This window comes from Cheilinus undulatus, linkage group 13, assembly GCF_018320785.1.
Source record: "Cheilinus undulatus linkage group 13, ASM1832078v1, whole genome shotgun sequence".
Classification (NCBI taxonomy): domain Eukaryota; kingdom Metazoa; phylum Chordata; class Actinopteri; order Labriformes; family Labridae; genus Cheilinus; species Cheilinus undulatus.
Window position 1 is genome coordinate 49,724,684 of NC_054877.1, and position 19,755 is coordinate 49,744,438.

Consider the following 19,755-nt stretch of genomic DNA (forward strand, 5'->3'; position numbering starts at 1 on the left):
AACCATAGAGAACCACAGAGAACCATAGAGAACCATAAAGAACCACACAGAACCACAGAGAACCATAGAGAACTATAGAGAACCACACAGAACCACAGAGAACCATAGAGAACTATAGAGAACCACACAGAACCACAGAGAACCATAGAGAACTATAGAGAACCACACAGAACCACAGAGAACCATAAAGAACCATAGGGAACCACACAGAACCATAGAGAACCATAAAGAACCATAGGGAACCACACAGAACCATAGAGAACCATAGAGAACCACAGAGAACCATAGAGAACCATAGGGAACCACACAGAACCATAGAGAACCTTAGGGAATCACAGAGAACCATAGAGAACCATAGGGAACCACACAGAACCACACAGAACCATAGAGAACCATAAAGAACCATAGGGAACCACATAGAACCACAGAGAACCATAGAGAACTATAGAGAACCACACAGAACCACAGAGAACCATAGAGAACTATAGAGAACCATAGAGAACCACAGAGAACCATAGAGAACTATAGAGAACCACACAGAACCACAGAGAACCATAGAGAACTATAGAGAACCACCCTCGTCACGTGACGTCATTGAGCTGTACGGTGGCTCGCAGGGCTCAATCCTTGCCGCTTCGCCGCTCGTGCTGACGATGGGAGACGTTCTCTGCGAGGAGCTCGAGGATTTAGTTCATTTCTCAGTGACCGACCTGCCAGCGCGAGGCTATGTCGTCATGGAGGAGATCCGACGTCAGGGGAAACTCTGTGACGTCACGCTCAAGGTAAACAGAAGTGTTCCGGAGCTAAAGTTAGCCTGTTAGCTTCTGCCCAGCCTCCACTAGGAAGCTAGCTCGATGCTAACAGCCTGCTAACGTTAGCTGAGGCTGTGTGAGAGCGAACAGAGGACTATTACCACGAGCTAACTACCTGTCCGGACAGGTGAGTGACGTCACACTCGGGTACTATCAACATATCCATAAAAGCTAACTAAGCTAACCTCTGACCTGCTGCAACCCGGAAACTAGCGAGAGCTGCTGCTGCGCTGATTGGCTGTCCTGTTGTCATGGTGATGAGAGAACTACCTGCTCATCCCTGACCCAAACATGGCCTCACCTGGACAGGTAGACCCAGAGACCAGGTCCAGGTCCTTTATTAATCTGGACTGAGTCAGGATTTATGAACCCACCTGGAGAGGTGCACCCAGAGACCAGGTCCAGGTCCTTTATTAATCTGGACTGAGTCAGGATTTACGAACCCACCTGGAGAGGTGGACCCAGAGACCAGGTCCAGGTCCTTTATTAATCAGGACTGAGTCAGGATTTATGAACCCACCTGGACAGGTAGACCCAGAGACCAGGTCCAGGTCCTTTATTAATCTGGACTGAGTCAGGATTTATGAACCCACCTGGAGAGGTGGACCCAGAGACCAGGTCCAGGTCCTTTATTAATCTGGACTGAGTCAGGATTTACGAACCCACCTGGAGAGGTGGACCCAGAGACCAGGTCCAGGTCCTTTATTAATCTGGACTGAGTCAGGATTTATGAACCCACCTGGACAGGTGGACCCAGAGACCAGGTCCAGGTCCTTTATTAATCTGGACTGAGTCAGGATTTACGAACCCACCTGGAGAGGTGGACCCAGAGACCAGGTCCAGGTCCTTTATTAATCAGGACTGAGTCAGGATATATGAACCCACCTGGACAGGTGGACCCAGAGACCAGGTCCAGGTCCTTTATTAATCTGGACTGAGTCAGGATTTATGAACCCACCTGGACAGGTAGACCCAGAGACCAGGTCCAGGTCCTTTATTAATCTGGACTGAGTCAGGATTTATGAACCCACCTGGACAGGTGGACCCAGAGACCAGGTCCAGGTCCTTTATTAATCAGGACTGAGTCAGGATTTATGAACCCACCTGGACAGGTAGACCCAGAGACCAGGTCCAGGTCCTTTATTAATCAGGACTGAGTCAGGATTTATGAACCCACCTGGACAGGTAGACCCAGAGACCAGGTCCAGGTCCTTTATTAATCAGGACTGAGTCAGGATTTATGAACCCACCTGGACAGGTAGTCCCAGAGACCAGGTCCAGGTCCTTTATTAATCTGGACTGAGTCAGGATTTACGAACCCACCTGGAGAGGTGGACCCAGAGACCAGGTCCAGGTCCTTTATTAATCAGGACTGAGTCAGGATTTATGAACCCACCTGGACAGGTAGACCCAGAGACCAGGTCCAGGTCCTTTATTAATCTGGACTGAGTCAGGATTTATGAACCCACCTGGAGAGGTGGACCCAGAGACCAGGTCCAGGTCCTTTATTAATCTGGACTGAGTCAGGATTGCTCATCCCTGAACCCACCTGGAGAGGTGGACCCAGAGACCAGGTCCAGGTCCTTTATTAATCTGGACTGAGTCAGGATTTATGAACCCACCTGGAGAGGTGGACCCAGAGACCAGGTCCAGGTCCTTTATTAATCTGGACTGAGTCAGGATTTATGAACCCACCTGGAGAGGTGGACCCAGAGACCAGGTCCAGGTCCTTTATTAATCAGGACTGAGTCAGGATATATGAACCCACCTGGACAGGTGGACCCAGAGACCAGGTCCAGGTCCTTTATTAATCTGGACTGAGTCAGGATTTATGAACCCACCTGGACAGGTAGACCCAGAGACCAGGTCCAGGTCCTTTATTAATCTGGACTGAGTCAGGATTTATGAACCCACCTGGACAGGTGGACCCAGAGACCAGGTCCAGGTCCTTTATTAATCAGGACTGAGTCAGGATTTATGAACCCACCTGGACAGGTAGACCCAGAGACCAGGTCCAGGTCCTTTATTAATCAGGACTGAGTCAGGATTTATGAACCCACCTGGACAGGTAGACCCAGAGACCAGGTCCAGGTCCTTTATTAATCAGGACTGAGTCAGGATTTATGAACCCACCTGGACAGGTAGTCCCAGAGACCAGGTCCAGGTCCTTTATTAATCTGGACTGAGTCAGGATTTATGAACCCACCTGGACAGGTAGACCCAGAGACCAGGTCCAGGTCCTTTATTAATCAGGACTGAGTCAGGATTTATGAACTCACCTGGACAGGTAGACCCAGAGACCAGGTCCAGGTCCTTTATTAATCTGGATTCAGGTTTGTGGTTCTTAGTGGATCCGCGTTGAGCCTTATTTTTGAACGATGCTGTTGGGAGAGCCTGGATCTGAGAGGGTTAAAGTGGGACATCTGTGACGATGAAGACCTGAGTGAAGGAGGAGCAGCGCCTCAACAGTTCCACGTGGTCTAAAGCAGCATCAGATGAGTGAAGAGTGACTAAAGGGCAAAGTGCTGTAAAAACGGTGGGACAATGGTGGATCGTGGCATTAAATGGCAACAAGAAGCTTAAATGTGCAAAAAAAATGGCGAAAGCGCTGGATAAGAGTGGCTAAAACTTATAAAAAGAGCAAAAATGGGATAAAGTGGTGAAAATGGGTAGAAAACAGGAACAGAATAGGCATACGATGGACAAAACTGGGTGAAAAGTGGGTGTTAACCCCTTAAAGCCTGTTGCATCATATTTGATACTTCTGTCTAATCAATATGATCATAAATGACTAAAAAACTTTTGAATAAAATCTGATAAATGATAAAAACGCCCTTTAGTGGATTATCAGTTACCAAAAACACCTAATGACATGAGACACTAAAAATATTTAGACGTTAAAGTTTATGGAAATGTGATTTTTTTTATTTCAGTTGAAAGTTAAATAATCATTTCAGTCCAAAAAAAAAGTAGACTTTTCTGGCTATAATTTGTGTTTTCAGGGTTTAAGGGGTTAAATAGCAATTGCAATATTGTGTAAAAAACAAATGCAATTCGATGATTTTTCCAGATCATTCAGCCCTGGTTTTAACGACTCAACGACTGGTTTTAAAAGATCAGCACCAAGCTAAATATATCACAGCATGACCTTGGTCTGACCTTCATTACCTGCCCAGGTGTGTAATCTCGCTCTGACCCTGCAGGTGGGGGATCACAAGTTCAGCGCTCATCGGATCGTCCTGGCGGCCTCCATCCCGTACTTTCACGCCATGTTCACTAACGACATGGTGGAGTGTAAGCAGGACGAGATCCTGATGCAGGGCATGGACCCCAGGTGAGCACACGCCTGTCCCCACACACGCCTGTTTTAACCGTGACACCGGTGTGACGGTCCGTGTCGTCCACAGCGCTCTGGAGGCTCTCATCAACTTCGCCTACAGCGGCCACGTGGCCATCGACCAGCAGAACGTGCAGTCTCTTCTGATTGGCTCGAGCTTCCTGCAGCTGCAGAACGTCAAAGACGCCTGCTGCTCCTTCCTGCAGGAGAGGTCAGTGACACGCCACTGCACATGCTCAGTACACTCTGAATCAGCATCCACTTAAGAAGCAGGAAATAATACATCACAGAGAGTAACTCAGATCTTTATTCTAAGGCAGCGTTTCTCAACCAACGGGCCAAACTGTTGAAAATTATATTTACAAGATCCACAATCTAAGAGGTGAAAAGTGGCGATTAAGAGAGGTTAAAGGTGGCAGAAGTGGTCAAAAAGCAGCAAACACTGGGAGAAAACTGGCGAAAAAGGAAGGAATGTGGCAAAAATGGGTGGGAAGTGACCAAAAAATAAATTAAAGGCAGTAAGAAAAATGTTAAAAAGTGGGAAAAATCTAAAATATATAAATAAAAGGTGGGAAAAATGGGCAAAAAATGGCATTTAACTGCAAAAGGCAGCCTTAATGGGCGTGAAGTGGCAAAAATATGTAGAAAGGTGCAAAAATGGGGGACAAAAAGGGCAAGAAGTTGTTTAAAAATAAGTTACAGGTGGCAACAAATGGTCCAAAAAAGGCAAGAACGTGGCAGAAAAATAGGCGAAAAGTGACTAAAATGGGCAAAAATCAGGAAAAAAAGGTAGAGAAATGGGAATTAAGTAGAATTTAACTGCAAAGGGGGGCAGCTAAAATGGGCAAGAAGTGGCAAAAAAAGGCAAAAGGTGGCAAAAAATAGCAATAAGCAGGATCAAAGTGTCCAAAAGGGGAGAAAATTGACAAAAAGAAGTGGCAAAAATGCGCTAACAGCAGCAAACACTGGGAGAAAAGGGGCAACAAAGGGGAGAAAGAAGCAACAATTAGGGATGTCCCAATCAGATTTTTTCACTTCCGATGACATACCGATATTTCAGCCTTGAATATCGTCCGATACGATATCAGCAGCAATCATACACACTTTTATTACTTATTCTGTAGTATGGAATGTTAGAAAAGGCTTGATCAAGTGAAATTACTCAGAGAACAAGTCAGCAACAGTAGGTACGAGAAAAACTGACCCATTTATCATTAACCAATGGGTTACGTTGATTTTGACCTTAAACATAAGCATTCTACAGTTAAATAGAATAAACCAAAAATGAATGAGACAAGCCTGTCTATACTGTGTTTGTTTCTGTGAGCATGAATGTGTGGGGACAGGGTGTGAAAAGCTGAAATGCTTATCTTCTTAAAAAGAATCTCCACATCATGCTGGGACTGCAGACAGTGGAGATGGAGGAGTAGGAAGGGTTTAGTTCACTGACTGATTATTATTTGTGTTCTGCTCTTGTTATTAGAGTGAGATGTTGGAGCTGTGGACTCTTAACTCTGAGCGGTTGGACAGTAGACAACATTGTGTTGTTTTTTCCCTGCCCTCAGTTGTTCCCACCAGATACTGGCAGTAAAAAATAACTGAGGTGAAATTCATTTGTTATTTTGCACTTTAAAAGTCTGATTTGTTTTTACTGGATTTATTGAGGTCATTTTTCAGGCTTGTCTAATTTATGTTTGATGTTTTCTGTTCAGTTGTAGAATGTGCTCATGTTTAAGGTCAAAGTTTATGTAACCCATTGGTTAAAAATCGGCTCGAGGTTCAACCAAGCGTTTAAACCCGACATGACTCACCACTGACAGGGGCTGGTCATGGATCTTTTCTGTTATAGCTAACGCCTTTTTGCCGTCCTGTTGGAGTTTATCACGCTTTCCAAATGTTTGGGACAGCGTTGGTTGTTTGAAGGAGCCAGAGCCTTGTTGTTGTGAAAATCCTCATGCTGGTTTCTGTGATGCTTCTTCAAATGCCCGATGAGGTCGGTCGTATTGAACTTGCGCATGACAAGTTTTGCACTCAGCTGCGACGTCTTTATCTGACTTTAACGAAAAATACTGCGACACGGCCGACATCACTCCTACTCCTTGCTACTGTGTTAGCGGTTAGCACCGGTTAGCACTCAAGCACGCTGTTGTTGTGATCACGTGGGCTCTGCATGCTGGATCCTGCTGGATAGAAGTGCTGGAGCGGAGTCTGGATGGACTGCTTGTATCGGAGTGCTTAAATCAGAGATTTTAGATGTAATCTGATATAATCCGATAGTCGTTTTTTTGCTGATATCGGACCGATATCCAATATCGATATCGGATCGGGACACCTTTAGCAGCAATTGCAAAAAGAAGGATAAAAGTGTCAAAAATGGGTGAAAAGTGACAAAAGACGTGGCTAAAACCAGCAAATACTGAGAGAAAAGTGGCAAAAATAGGCAAACGTGCAAAAAATTGCAAAAAGCAGGATAAAAGTGTCCAAAATGGGTGAAAAGTGTCAAAAAGAAGTGTCAAAAATGAAGACAGAATAGAGGCACATGTGGCTCCAGAGCCACGTGTTGAGTACCACTGCTTTAAAGGTTCAAACCCTGACATGGTTCCTGTTCAGAACAGTGGAGCCTGTAGCTTTAACCTCCTGGTATTTAGCTTTCATCAACAGAAGCTCTAACAGCAGCCAGCACTGAGGTCCATCCTGCAGCAGCTTAACTATCACATGATACTGTCCTGTCTGCTCAGGCTCCATCCAAAGAACTGCCTGGGTGTGCGTCAGTTCGCAGAGACCATGATGTGTACCACGCTCTACGACTCGGCCAACAGTTTCCTGCATCAGCACTTCGTGGACGTCTCTCTGTCCGACGAGTTCCTGAGTCTGAGGACGGACGAGCTGCTGGAGCTGGTGGGCTGTGATGAGCTCAACATCAAGGCTGAGGAGCAGGTGAGGAAACACCTGGAGACTACACACCTGGAGACTACACACCTGGAGACTACACACCTGGAGACTACACACCTGAGCCAGGAGATGCACAGTGCTTAACAAATGTATTAGACCAGCTGTCATATCTGTCTCAGAGACCATCCAGCATCATGAAGTGCTTTAATGCAGACTCTTTCATTTTCAGTCAGCTCTCCACGTTTTACCATTTTGAACAGGAATGAGGAATTTCAAACTGAATTCAGCCAAATTTGAGCCGACTCACTGGGCTTCTCTGAGAAGTCAGAAATGAATCAAGCATAACATTCAAGCACCAAAACTCATTTTTCTCTTCAGGAATGACAGTAAATAACTATAATTTGACAGATTAATCAGAAATATTAATGTGCTTTACTATTTTCTCAGTTTTTTGGAAATCAGTAAATTTGAAAATTCATGGATAACAATAATAATTATATTTTAGCATTAAAGCACCAAAACTCATTTTTCTCTTCAGGAATGACAGTAAATAACTATAATTTGACAGATTAATCAGAAATATTAATGTGCTTTACTATTTTCTCAGTTTTTTGGAAATCAGTAAATTTGAAAATTCATGGATAACAATAATAATTTTATTTTAGCATTAAAAATATCATTTGGGTTAAAGAGCTTCTACATATTGGTGTATTAACCATTGCAGAAACATGAAATTGACTTTGGTAATTACCAATGCTGTTAATTTAGGGCAGCTGTGGCAGAAACCTGACTGTGGTTAGGGTTAGGGTGGTCTGATACATTTGTTAAGCACTGTACCTCTGTCTACAGGTGTCTGACGTGTCTTACCTCTGTCTACAGGTGTCTGACGTGTCTTACCTCTGTCTACAGGTGTCTGACGTGTCTTACCTCTGTCTACAGGTGTCTGACGTGTCTTACCTCTGTCTACAGGTGTCTGACGTGTCTTACCTCTGTCTGCAGGTGTCTGACGTGTCTTACCTCTGTCTGCAGGTGTCTGACGTGTCTTACCTCTGTCTGCAGGTGTCTGACGTGTCTTACCTCTGTCTGCAGGTGTCTGACGTGTCTTACCTCTGTCTGCAGGTGTCTGACGTGTCTTACCTCTGTCTACAGGTGTCTGACGTGTCTTACCTCTGTCTGCAGGTGTCTGACGTGTCTTACCTCTGTCTACAGGTGTCTGATGTGTCTTACCTCTGTCTGCAGGTGTCTGACGTGTCTTACCTCTGTCTACAGGTGTCTGATGTGTCTTACCTCTGTCTGCAGGTGTCTGACGTGTCTTACCTCTGTCTACAGGTGTCTGATGTGTCTTACCTCTGTCTGCAGGTGTCTGACGTGTCTTACCTCTGTCTGCAGGTGTCTGATGTGTCTTACCTCTGTCTGCAGGTGTCTGATGTGTCTTACCTCTGTCTACAGGTGTCTGATGTGTCTTACCTCTGTCTACAGGTGTCTGACGTGTCTTACCTCTGTCTGCAGGTGTCTGATGTGTCTTACCTCTGTCTGCAGGTGTCTGACGTGTCTTACCTCTGTCTGCAGGTGTCTGATGTGTCTTACCTCTGTCTACAGGTGTCTGACGTGTCTTACCTCTGTCTACAGGTGTTTGAGGCGGTGCTGTCCTGGGTTCACCATGACCGGGAGCGGAGGGAGTCGATTCTGCCGGAGCTGCTGTCAAAGATCAGACTTCCTCTTTGTCGACCTCAGTTCCTGTCGGACCGAGTCCAGCAGGACGACCTCATTCGCTGCTGCCATAAATGCAGGTGAGCTCTACAAGCAGCCAGAGGATCTGCAGTCATGGACCAAAGTAGTGACACCCCTGGAATTTTTCCAGAAATTAAACATTTTCTTCTAGAAATTGTTGCAATTACGAATGCTTTTGGTATACATGTGTTTATTTCCTTTATGTGCATTGGAACAACACAAACAAACAGAAGAAAAAAGACAAAATTGACATAATTTTACACAAAATTCAAAAAATAGGCCAGACCACATGATTTTCACCCTTTTAAACATGTGGGTAAATCATTTTATTTCCAGCATGTGATGCTCATTTAAACTCACCTGTGGCAGTAACAGGTGCTGGTAATCTAGAAATCACACCTGAAGCCAGTTAGAATGTCTAAAAGTTGACTCAACCTGAATGAGATGAAGCGCTATGGCAGGAGACCCAGGAGAACCCCACTGCTGACAAAGAGACATAAAAAAGCCAGACTGGCGTTTGCAAAAATGTACCTGAGTAAGCCTCAATCCTTCTGGGAGAACATTTAGTGGACAGATGAGACTAAGGCAGAGCTTTTTGGAAAAGCACGTCATTCTACTGTTTACAGAAAACAGAATGAGGCCTACAAAGAAAAGAACACAGTACCTACAGTCAAACATGGTGGAGCTTCAAGGATGTTTTGGGGTTGTTTTGCTGCCTCTGGCACAGGGTGCCTTGACTGTGTGCAAGGAATCCTGAAATCTGGAGACTATCAAAAGATTTTGGGCCCCAATGTAGGGCCTAGTGTCAGAAAGCTGGGTCTGGGTCAGAGGTCATGGGTGTTCCACCTGGACAATGACCCCAAACATACCTCAGAAAGCACCAAGAAATGGTTGGAGACAAAGCTGGAGAGTTCTGAAGTGGCCAGCAATGAGTCCAGATCTAAATCCCATTGAACACCTATGGAGAGATCTCAGAACTGCTGTTGAAGAAGCACCCTTCAAATCTGAGAGACCTGGAGCAGTTTGGAGAAGAAGAGTGGTCCAAAATTCCAGCTGAGAGGAGTAAGAAGCTTGTTGATGGTTAGAGGAAGTGATTGGTTTCAGTTACTTTTTTCCAAGGGTGTGAAACCAAATATTAAGTTGAGGGTGCCAATAATCTTGTCTGTCCCATTTTTGAGTTTTGTGTAAAATTTTGTCAATTTTGTCTTTTTTCTTCTGATTTTTTGTGTTGTTCCAATGAACATAAAGGAAATAAACACGTGTATACCAAAAACATTTGTGATTGAAACAATTTCTGGGAGAAATGATGTATTTTCTGGAAAAATTCCAGGGTAGTCACTACTTTGGTCCATGACTGTATTTTGGCGTCTTTGCTGATGAACAGGTACTACGGGGGTTTTATCTGACTGACTCTGATGGAGATCTACAGTTCTTCAGTTTTCACCTTAGGGCGGAGCCAAACTTTGACTACTTTGTTGTCCTTTTTTGTAGTTTACCAAACTGAATATTCATTCAGCCCCCACACGCCATTCACCCTAGCTCTATGATTCTCAATCTGCATATGCACCATCATCAGATCTACAAAAAGCCTCATGGACCCATGTCCAGACCCAAACAGGAAGTCCACCAGCTACACCTCTATTTCAAAACAAAGCATGTTTTATGGTGCCTCATCACTTAAACCTGTTGTAACTTTAGTAGGCTTTATTCTGTGTCTTAAACGTTTGGTGGCAGCTCTACAGCATCACACTGAACACAGCCTCCATGCTAACATCTCATCATAGCGCCCCCTCCTGGCAACAGGGACTGACACAAAAGGGTCATTTCTATGCTGGCCCTATCAAGCTCTAATTTTGGTAGAAGCCCTGAATTTTTCCTCCATAACAGACATGTTTCATTTAAGGGCGGTATCGCTGGCAATGGCGAGCATTTCTATATCTCGCCAGTTTCACAGGAAGTTGGTGTAACTTTCATGTGAAGCCTCTGATTGGCTTCAAATTTCACAAGTATGATTAAGGTCTGCTCCTCTACATATTTAAATCTTAATTTTATGTTTTTCTGTAGCGCCACCAACTGTAAGAAGCCAGTAACACCTCTAATATAAGACGTCCCATCTTCTTTTAAGTTTACCTGATAAATATCAGTCCTGCCCTAATCTACGGAGCCCCAACATGACATGGTCAAAAAAATAAATAAACTGTGGCCACAATGTAGCTATAACGTGCAGGAAATACTAAATTATGACCACAAAATACTAATTGATAATATTAATATCATTCCTGGACAGCATGGTGAGGAAATCAAACGTACCTTCTCTAAGGTCTAAGGTTTTTGCCCTTTTTCACCACTTTTCACCCATTTAAGCTACCTATTGCCATTAAATAGCACTTGTTTCCTATCTTTTTTGCCCATTCTTGCCAGTTTTTTGCCAATTTTATCCCATTTTTGCCTTTTTTTTCACATTTTTTTGCCCATTTAAGTTACATTTTGCCATTAATTACCATTTCTTTCCTATTTTTTGTCCATTTTTGCCACCTGTGACTCATTTTTTGTCACTTTTCACCCATTTTTGATATTTTCTGACCCTTCTTCCACTTTTCTCCCCAATTTTTGCACTTAAATTTATTTTTAATGCTACTTAAGCCGTTTTTGCCACCTTTCACCCCTTAGGTTGTGGCTCTTTAGGTATTTTTCAACAGTTTGGCTCTTTGGTTGAGCAGGGTTGAGTAACACTGGTCTGCAGGGTCTCTCGGTCTTGCTGCAGCATACTACAGGGGTTTTTAACACTCAGCTATTCCCACATACTAGCGATAGCAGCACACCCCACATGCTCCGGGTGTGAAGGCCCTTCAGTGCTGCTTTCAGCCCTAGTTAGTGTGTAGCTTTGGGAAAATCTGTTTTCATGTATTTTTAGATCCAAACTTTAACTTGAAGCAGTGCAGAATCTACAGTATGGATTATAATATTTTTATTGTTATTGTTTAATATGGATTATTATGGGATATCCTTCAGTTTATGATGAAAAGGTGAGCCAACCTGATGAATACTGATATCAGATTGAATTGTGCGACCACACCCTGAGAGTCGGTCATGGTTTCTGACTGATCCTGTTGTCTTTCAGAGACCTGGTGGACGAAGCCAAAGATTTCCACCTGATGCCCGAGCGTCGCCCTCACCTGCCGGCCTTTAAGACGAGACAGAGATGCTGCACGTCCATCACCGGGCTGATCTACGCCGTGGGAGGGCTCAACAGTTCAGGTACGGCGCTCACCTGTCTGTGTTTACCAGGGAGGGGTCATGATGTCAGCATATTTATCTTTTAAAGACCAATAGATCGTCTCCTAGGTTCAACAGCTGTTAGTACCAAGCTAACGAATGAAAATTAGCATCACAGTCCATTTGTGACTGCACATGCTGACCAATCACAGCGGGTGTGACGTCACTGCTGATATCTGATCAAAGAGCTGACCAATCACAGCGGGTGTGACGTCACTGCTGATTTTCGATCAAAGAGATGACCAATCACAGCGGGTGTGACGTCGCTGCTGATATCTGATCAAAGAGCTGACCAATCACAGCGGGTGTGACGTCGCTGCTGTTATCTGATTGGTGTTTGGCGACTTCTCCGTCTTTCAGGTGACTCCTTAAACATCGTCGAGGTCTTCGATCCAATTGGGAACTTTTGGGAGCGCTGCCAGCCAATGAGGACGGCGCGCAGCAGAGTGGGCGTGGCTGTTGTTAACGGGCTGCTGTACGCCATTGGGGGATATGACGGCCAATCCCGACTCAGCACAGTGGAAGTTTACAATCCAGAGACGGACAGCTGGACACGAGTGTCGAGTATGAACAGCCAGCGCAGGTATGAACACGATCAGGACACGGGTCAATAACTGGTCGATAATTGGTCAGTAACTAATGGAGGGCGTGGCTCTATATCCTCTCTGTCATCCTCAGCGCCATGGGAACAGTCGTGGTCGATGGTCACATCTACGTGTGCGGCGGCTACGATGGAAAGTCGTCTCTGAACTCTGTGGAGTGTTATTCTCCAGAGACCGACAGGTGAGTCTCACCTGGAGCCTAGACCAGACCCAGAGAACCAGGAACCACTTTAATCACTTTATTTGTTTGTCGTTTTATTTTGGAGGGTTTATTGATATTTGTATTAATTATGGAAACGATGATTATACAGTGAAGATTTAAAAAAGTTTAAAATGTTGATTTAAAGGCATCAGGATGTCAGAAACAGAGGTGTTTAATTAAGATCGGCTTTATTTGAAGTTTCTGGTTTGTACTTTTACAACTGAAGTAATATTTTATCAGTAAATGTCTGAATAATAATAGTAATGATAATAATAGTTATAATGATAATAATAGTAATAATGATGATAATAATAATAATAATAATAATGATGATGATGATAATAATAATGTTAAAATAATAAAAAAAATAATGATAATAATAATCATAATGAAATAATAACAATCATAATTATTATTATAATTAAATAAAGTTAAATAATTTAAATGATAATAATATTAATGTTAAAATAAATAAATAATAATAATCATAATGAAAATAATCATCATCATCATCATTATTATTATAAAAAAATTCAATAATAATAATGATAATAATAATAATAATGTTAAAATAATAATAATAATGATAACAGTAATAATGATAATATTAATAATAATAATTCCAGGTGGACAGTTGTGACGGAGATGAGTGCAAGCCGCAGTGCCGCCGGTGTGACGGTGTTCGATGGACGGATCTTTGTCTCCGGCGGCCATGACGGTTTACAGATCTTTAACACGGTGAGGACGATGAAAAATGTGTGATTTTATCCTGATACGTCTCAGTAAAATTCTGGTTCCACATACACACGGTTTTTAATGATCATTATTTTACACACTTTATTTTTAAACAAGTTTCATACAAAGGAACGTGACACTGCCACGCTCACATACATGAAACATGATGGACAAACTGTCCAGTTTATAGGAACATCCCTCCAGGACAGAAAACATTCAGATAATACAGACGGGGAGAAATTAAAGTACAAGCTCTCTAATCTTCTCAGATGTTGACAGGACAGATCACCTGTAGTAATTCACACTTTCAGTCCAGGTAAACTCTAATTTAGTTCATGAATGGGTCCCAGGTTTTGAGGAATTTGTAGATCCATCTAGGGTGCATCTGATTTTTCCAGTCTGATATTCTGCATTATATCCTTTGTCCATTGGTTGTTTATTTTTAATCTTTGTTTAACCTTAATTTAACCAGGAGAACAAACATCACTGAGATTAAAAATCTCTTTTTCAAGAGTCAGCAGCAGCACAGTCCAAGTTACAGACAAAAAAAATGAGTAAACATGCAAGTAAAATGTCAAACAACAGCACACTGAAAGAGAAAGCAGCAAATAATTATTTAAAACCAGCTACAATCAAACTTATTCAAAACATTTGCAGACAGATCTGACTGCCTCCGAGTTGTGTGATGGAGGATTGCTTGTTTCCATTTAAACAGAATAAAACGTCAAAGCAGAAACCTTCTGACAGTAAGGAGAGTCGACTCCTGCTGGAGCTGGGAAAACTCCAACGATACCAACAGGAGAACTGGGCACGGACTTCCAGCTGGTGTCAGATAAAGAAAGGGACCAGTTCTGAACGTGACCAGAACATACACAGTCACAGGAGTAGGAGTGTGTCACATGTTGGGCTGAAGTTAGGAAATATTCTTACAAGTTTGGCTTTTGAAAAATGCAGCTGATGTAGCACTTTAGTCCCACTCCTGATTGGACAGAGAGACCGCTGCATCATTTTCCCATTGCTCCTGAAAATAAGATACAGAGGGATTATACTTATCCATTATGGAAGAGTCCATCCTTGAAACCTGCCTTACAGTTTTTATCTTTATCTGAGTCCCAGCCTCAGATTAGAGATCTTCTTAACTTTGTGATTGGCAGTGAAGTCGGGGTGCGATGAGATCTTGTACCGCGAGATCTGGCAAGACTGAAACATCAGCAGACTTCTGGTCAGGGTGAGAGGTTTCTGCTGATTCTCAGCTGGTCTATGAAGGAGTCCAGCTGAAGAGGAAAGCTCTCTGCTCCTGGTCCTGGCGCTTAAAAACCCTTTCTGTGTTCCTGTGTCAGTAAAGAAAGCACAGCTCTCTAAAATGCTCCTTTAATGCCCAGTCATGTGACTGACCTGTTGACAGCCTCATTGGCTGATAAATGCTCCTCCAGCTGTTTTCATTAGTAACACTTACTTTTCCAGCCTTTTGTTGCCTCGTCCCTACTTTTTTGAGATGTGTTGCTGCCATCAAATTCAAAATGTGCCAATATTTCTCCTGAAATGGTGACATGCTTATTTTGGACATCTGATTTGTTGTTTCTGTTCTATTATAGATCAAAAATGGGTTTATGAGATTTGATGTAGTTTTTATTTACATTTCACACAGCGACCCAGCTTTTTTGGAATTGAAGTTGTAGTTTTATGTTTTGATTGATCTAATGAATCTGTTCCCCTCCCGTCCTGTAGGTGGAGTACTACAACCACCACACTAATCGCTGGCACCCGGCCGCCGCCATGATGAACAAGCGTTGTCGTCACGGGGCGGCGGCTCTCGGCAGTCACATGTACGTGGCGGGGGGATACGACGGCTCGGGCTTCCTGAGCGGGGCGGAGGTGTTCAGCTCGGGGTCGGGGCAGTGGAGCCTCCTGGTGGCCCTGAACACGCGGCGCAGCAGAGTGTCGCTGGTGTCGACGTCGGGGCGTCTGTACGCCGTGGGCGGGTACGATGGACAGTCCAACCTCAGCTCCGTGGAGATGTACAACCCCGACACAAACCGCTGGACGTTCAGGGCGCCCATGGTCAGCCACGAGGGCGGGGTCGGGGTGGGGTGCATCCCTCTGCAGCCCGCCTAAACCGGCCAATTAGAGGCCAAGAACTGATGTGTTACTGACGGCTGCGGGCGGGGCGGCGCCCTCCGCTAGCATTCACTGAGCTTTCACGGTACGACCGCCAGGCTCAGATCTGCACACTGACGCCAGGCCTGTGGGATTATGGGTAAAAACTGTAGAGCTAGCCTGTGGTGGCTAGCTGCTAGCATGGTGCTAGTTGAGGATGGATTGGTAGATTTTATTCTGAAAGACCAACAGGAAGTGCTTTTATTCCTGAACAAACAAACAAAGCTGCTGAAACAGGAGGATTCACTGGACCATCTGATTGGTCGGCTGTGACCAATGAGAGACAGCGATGGACAGGAAGTGACACTGCGAACACAAACAGGAACAAGAATGAAAAACAGACTTTATTTAAAACCTCGGATTCATGTTCAGCAGCGCCTCCTTCAGGCTGCAGACATTACTACAGCTAATGGAGGAGATCACAGGCTGAAACTGATTGGTCGGTTTATCGTTTACAGCTACAGATGGCCCCACTGTCTCCACTAGCTGCTACTGTTAGCCTGTTAGCAGCTACTGTTAGCCTATTAACAGCTACTGGCAACCTGTCAGCTGCTACTGTTAGCCTGTTAGCAGCCACTGTTAGCCCGTTAGCAGCTACTGTTAGCCTGTAAGCAGCTACTGTTAGCCTGTAAGTAACTACTGGCAACCTGTTAGCTGCTTCTGTTAGCCTGTTAGCAGCTACTGTTAGCCTATAAGCAACTACTGGCAACCTGTTAGCTGCTACTGTTAGCCCGTTAGCAGCTACTGTTAGCCTATTAGCTGCTATTGTTAGCCTGTTAGTAGCTACTGGCAACCTGTTAGCAGCTACTGGCAACCTGTTAGCTGCTACTGTTAGCCCATTTGCAGCTACTGTTAGCCTGTTAGCAGCTACTGTTAGCCTATAAGCAGCTACTGGCAACCTGTTAGCTGCTACTGTTAGCCCGTTAGCAGCTACTGTTAGCCTGTTACCTGCTACTGTGAGCCTGTTAGCAGCTACTGTCAGTCTGTTAGTGGCCACTGTAAGACTGTAAGCAACCACTGGTAACCTATTAGGTGCTACTATTAGCATGTTAGCAGTAATGGGTAACCTGCTAGCAGGTATTGTTAGCGTGCTAGCTGCTACCGTTTGCAGCTACTGGTAACATGCTAACTGCGACTTTCAGCCTATTAGCTGCTACTGTTAGCCTGTTGGTGGCTAATGTTAGCCCTTAGCAGTTACTGGTAACCTGCTAGCTGCTACTGTCAGACTGTTAGCTGCTAGGGTTAGCCTGTTTGTGGCTAATGTTAGCCTGTAGCAGCTACAGGTAACCTGCTAGCTGCTACTGTCAGCCTGTTAGCTGCTAGGGTTAGCCTGTTGGTGGCTAATGTTAGCCCTTAGCAGTTACTGGTAACCTGCTAGCTGCTACTGTCAGCCTGTTAGCTGCTACTGTTAGCCTGTTGGTGGCTAATGTTAGCCCTTAGCAGTTACTGGTAACCTGCTAGCTGCTACTGACTGACTGTTAGCTGATACTGTTAGCCTGTTGGTGGTTAGCAGTCACTGTTATCTGCTACTGTTAGCAACATTGGTAGCTCATGTTAGCAGCAGCTGTTAGCAGCCGTCGGACATAAATAAATGTAGACGCCAGAACTAGCTGACTCATACATCAGCGTTGCCGCCATATTAGTAGAGGCAGATCCACTCTGTAGGTTGATGAACTAGCTGACTCATACGTCAGTGTTGCCACCATATTGGTAGAGGCAGATCCACTCTGTAGGCTGATATAACTAGCTGACTCATACGTCAGCGTTGCCGCCATATTGGTAGAGGCAGATCCACTCTGTAGGTTGATATAACTAGCCGAATCATACATCAGCGTTGCCGCCATATTGGTAGAGGCAGATCCACTCTGTAGGTTGATATAACTAGCCGAATCATACATCAGCGTTGCCGCCATAGTGGTAGAGGCAGATCCACTCTGTAGGTTGATAGAGGTAGAAGATGAAAATGTTAGAATTTTCCAGTCAGAAGAATAAAAATTGACATTAAATTGGTTTAAATAAATGGTTTTATACTCAAAGATCAGTAAACATTTAAATAATAATATCGAGGCTCATTTCTGTCATTTAGAGAGGAACTACAGATGGAAATTAACTCGATAGATAAATCTGGAACAGATCTTCTCTCTTTTCAGACTAATGTTTTTTATTTATCATTCTTCAAACACATAAACTAAAGTAAAACTGGTGATTGTGAGGAGTAGTCAAACAGTAAAATTCTTAAATTGATATAATGGGATCAAAAGGCCAAATTTTGAAACAATAACTTCATTGTCACCGGTGCACACACACAAACACTAGGGATGTAATGGTTCAGAGGTCAGGGTTTGGTTCATGGATTAAAAAGGAGCTTCAAGTCTCAGACCTATAATTCTGGATTTGCCTCTCTAGGTTCTGTTCAGATGGCATCACAGCAGAGAAGTGAGACACTCTACCAAAAGGCCATGGCTGAGCTGTTTATGACGATTTTAAGAGTGAAAATTAAAACCTTCTCTAATCTGGTATATTCATATTATTATATATGCTATATATTATATATTCAGGCAAAAATTAAACACAGTTTTAAAAAGTCCCAGAGAAACAGCAGCAGACAGAGATTAAAAACCTTCCTGGATCCTGGATGAGTGGTCTAACAACACTCCTGTACGGTCTGTTTCCACAAACCGGTCCGGTTTAGTTCAGTCCGGATTCACTCTTCTGTAGGAGAAACAGGAAGCTGATGGACTTTAGCAGCAGGCACTAACTTTTCTTCTTCGTGTGTTTTGTTTTCTGCCTTTCCTCTTTTCTTTGTTGGTTGTTTAAAAGCGGTTAGCATTTATGAACACTGCTCCCACCTAGACTGGCAGGTGAATACTGTGGCCTGTTTTCTTTTCATGCACCGAACCACAACCTAAATGGGGGAACACAAACACCGTTACACCCCTAACTGTCAGCGGTTGTCATCTTTATTATTGACAGTTCAGAAAAGGATCATCAGTATCCGTTCACTGTAAATGTGCGTGCTTTTATTCTGAAATCCCAGTTTCCTCATATTTGTGTATTTAGACCTTCCTCTACCAATATGGCTGACGGCGGTAAACAGAGTCAGTGTGGCGTCTTTGTTTCTGATGTCTGCGTCTGTTTTCAGTCTCAGTCGGGTTCAGGCTACGTTCGCTGGTTTTCTCTGGAGGAAAATTAAAAACTCAAAGACTCTGACAACATCCTGACATTTATTTCTTTAAAACATCGATGATGATGATGATGATGATGATGATGTCTTCCTCTCGGCTCTGCAGCGCCCTCCTCTGCAGAGTTGAACGTGAGCAGGTTGACCTGTAGGGGGCGCTGGAGGAGTCGCGCTGGGTCTGGGTTTGTCTTCAGTGGCGTGTTACAGAATTCCCGAGTGTTCCTGAACGTCACATCAGACCTGCTGACGAGGCTGTAGAGACTCAGCTCAATGATCAGCCATTAATCAGTGATCGATCGATTGATTTTAACGCTGATTCTCTTTAATTATTTAAATGTTTCTGTTGGTCTGAAACAGAGAAGTCTCTGGAAGCGTTCGGTCCTCAGTGAGACGGCTGAAAGGTTCCAGAGCTGGAGAGGGCGGACTAAAAGCTTCCAAAGTTTTTCTTTTTACTGAAAATAAATCTGAAAGTTTGATTCCATGACCTTCTGAATAAATGAAAGGAAAGCACTGATGTTATTGATTTGTCCCTCTGCAGCTTCCATACGTGTTTTTTTATTGATTAATTTATGATTGATTAGTTCTCTTCTGAGAGGTTTGTGATCATTAAAGAGGCTGATGTTCCTGAACGCTCTGTCTCCTCTCTTTGTGATGCAGCTGATGTGGTTTGTAGTTTTTGATCTGTGTTCACAGCTTTAGCCCCGCCCCTAATTATGTTTAACTGGTATCCTTCTTCAAACCAATACAGGCGAGTTTGATTCAGCATACGTCATCTCTCTATCGTCATGAAACCACAGATATACCGACAAGTTTTCGCTCACATTGAGTGC

At 43.9% G+C, this 19,755-nt stretch overlaps 1 protein-coding gene across 1 annotated transcript; it reads left to right on the forward strand.

Moving 5' to 3' along the window:
• Positions 1–639: 639 nt before the first annotated feature.
• klhl18 (kelch-like family member 18) lies at positions 640–19,554 on the forward strand. The gene is made up of 10 exons (XM_041803043.1): positions 640–782; positions 4,016–4,146; positions 4,220–4,360; positions 6,888–7,086; positions 8,671–8,831; positions 11,894–12,030; positions 12,409–12,631; positions 12,727–12,831; positions 13,479–13,590; positions 15,316–19,554. Exons 1-10 carry the CDS (start codon positions 654–656, stop codon positions 15,700–15,702), a joined length of 1,725 nt encoding a protein of 574 aa, XP_041658977.1. The 5' UTR covers positions 640–653; the 3' UTR covers positions 15,703–19,554.
• Positions 19,555–19,755: the final 201 nt, after the last annotated feature.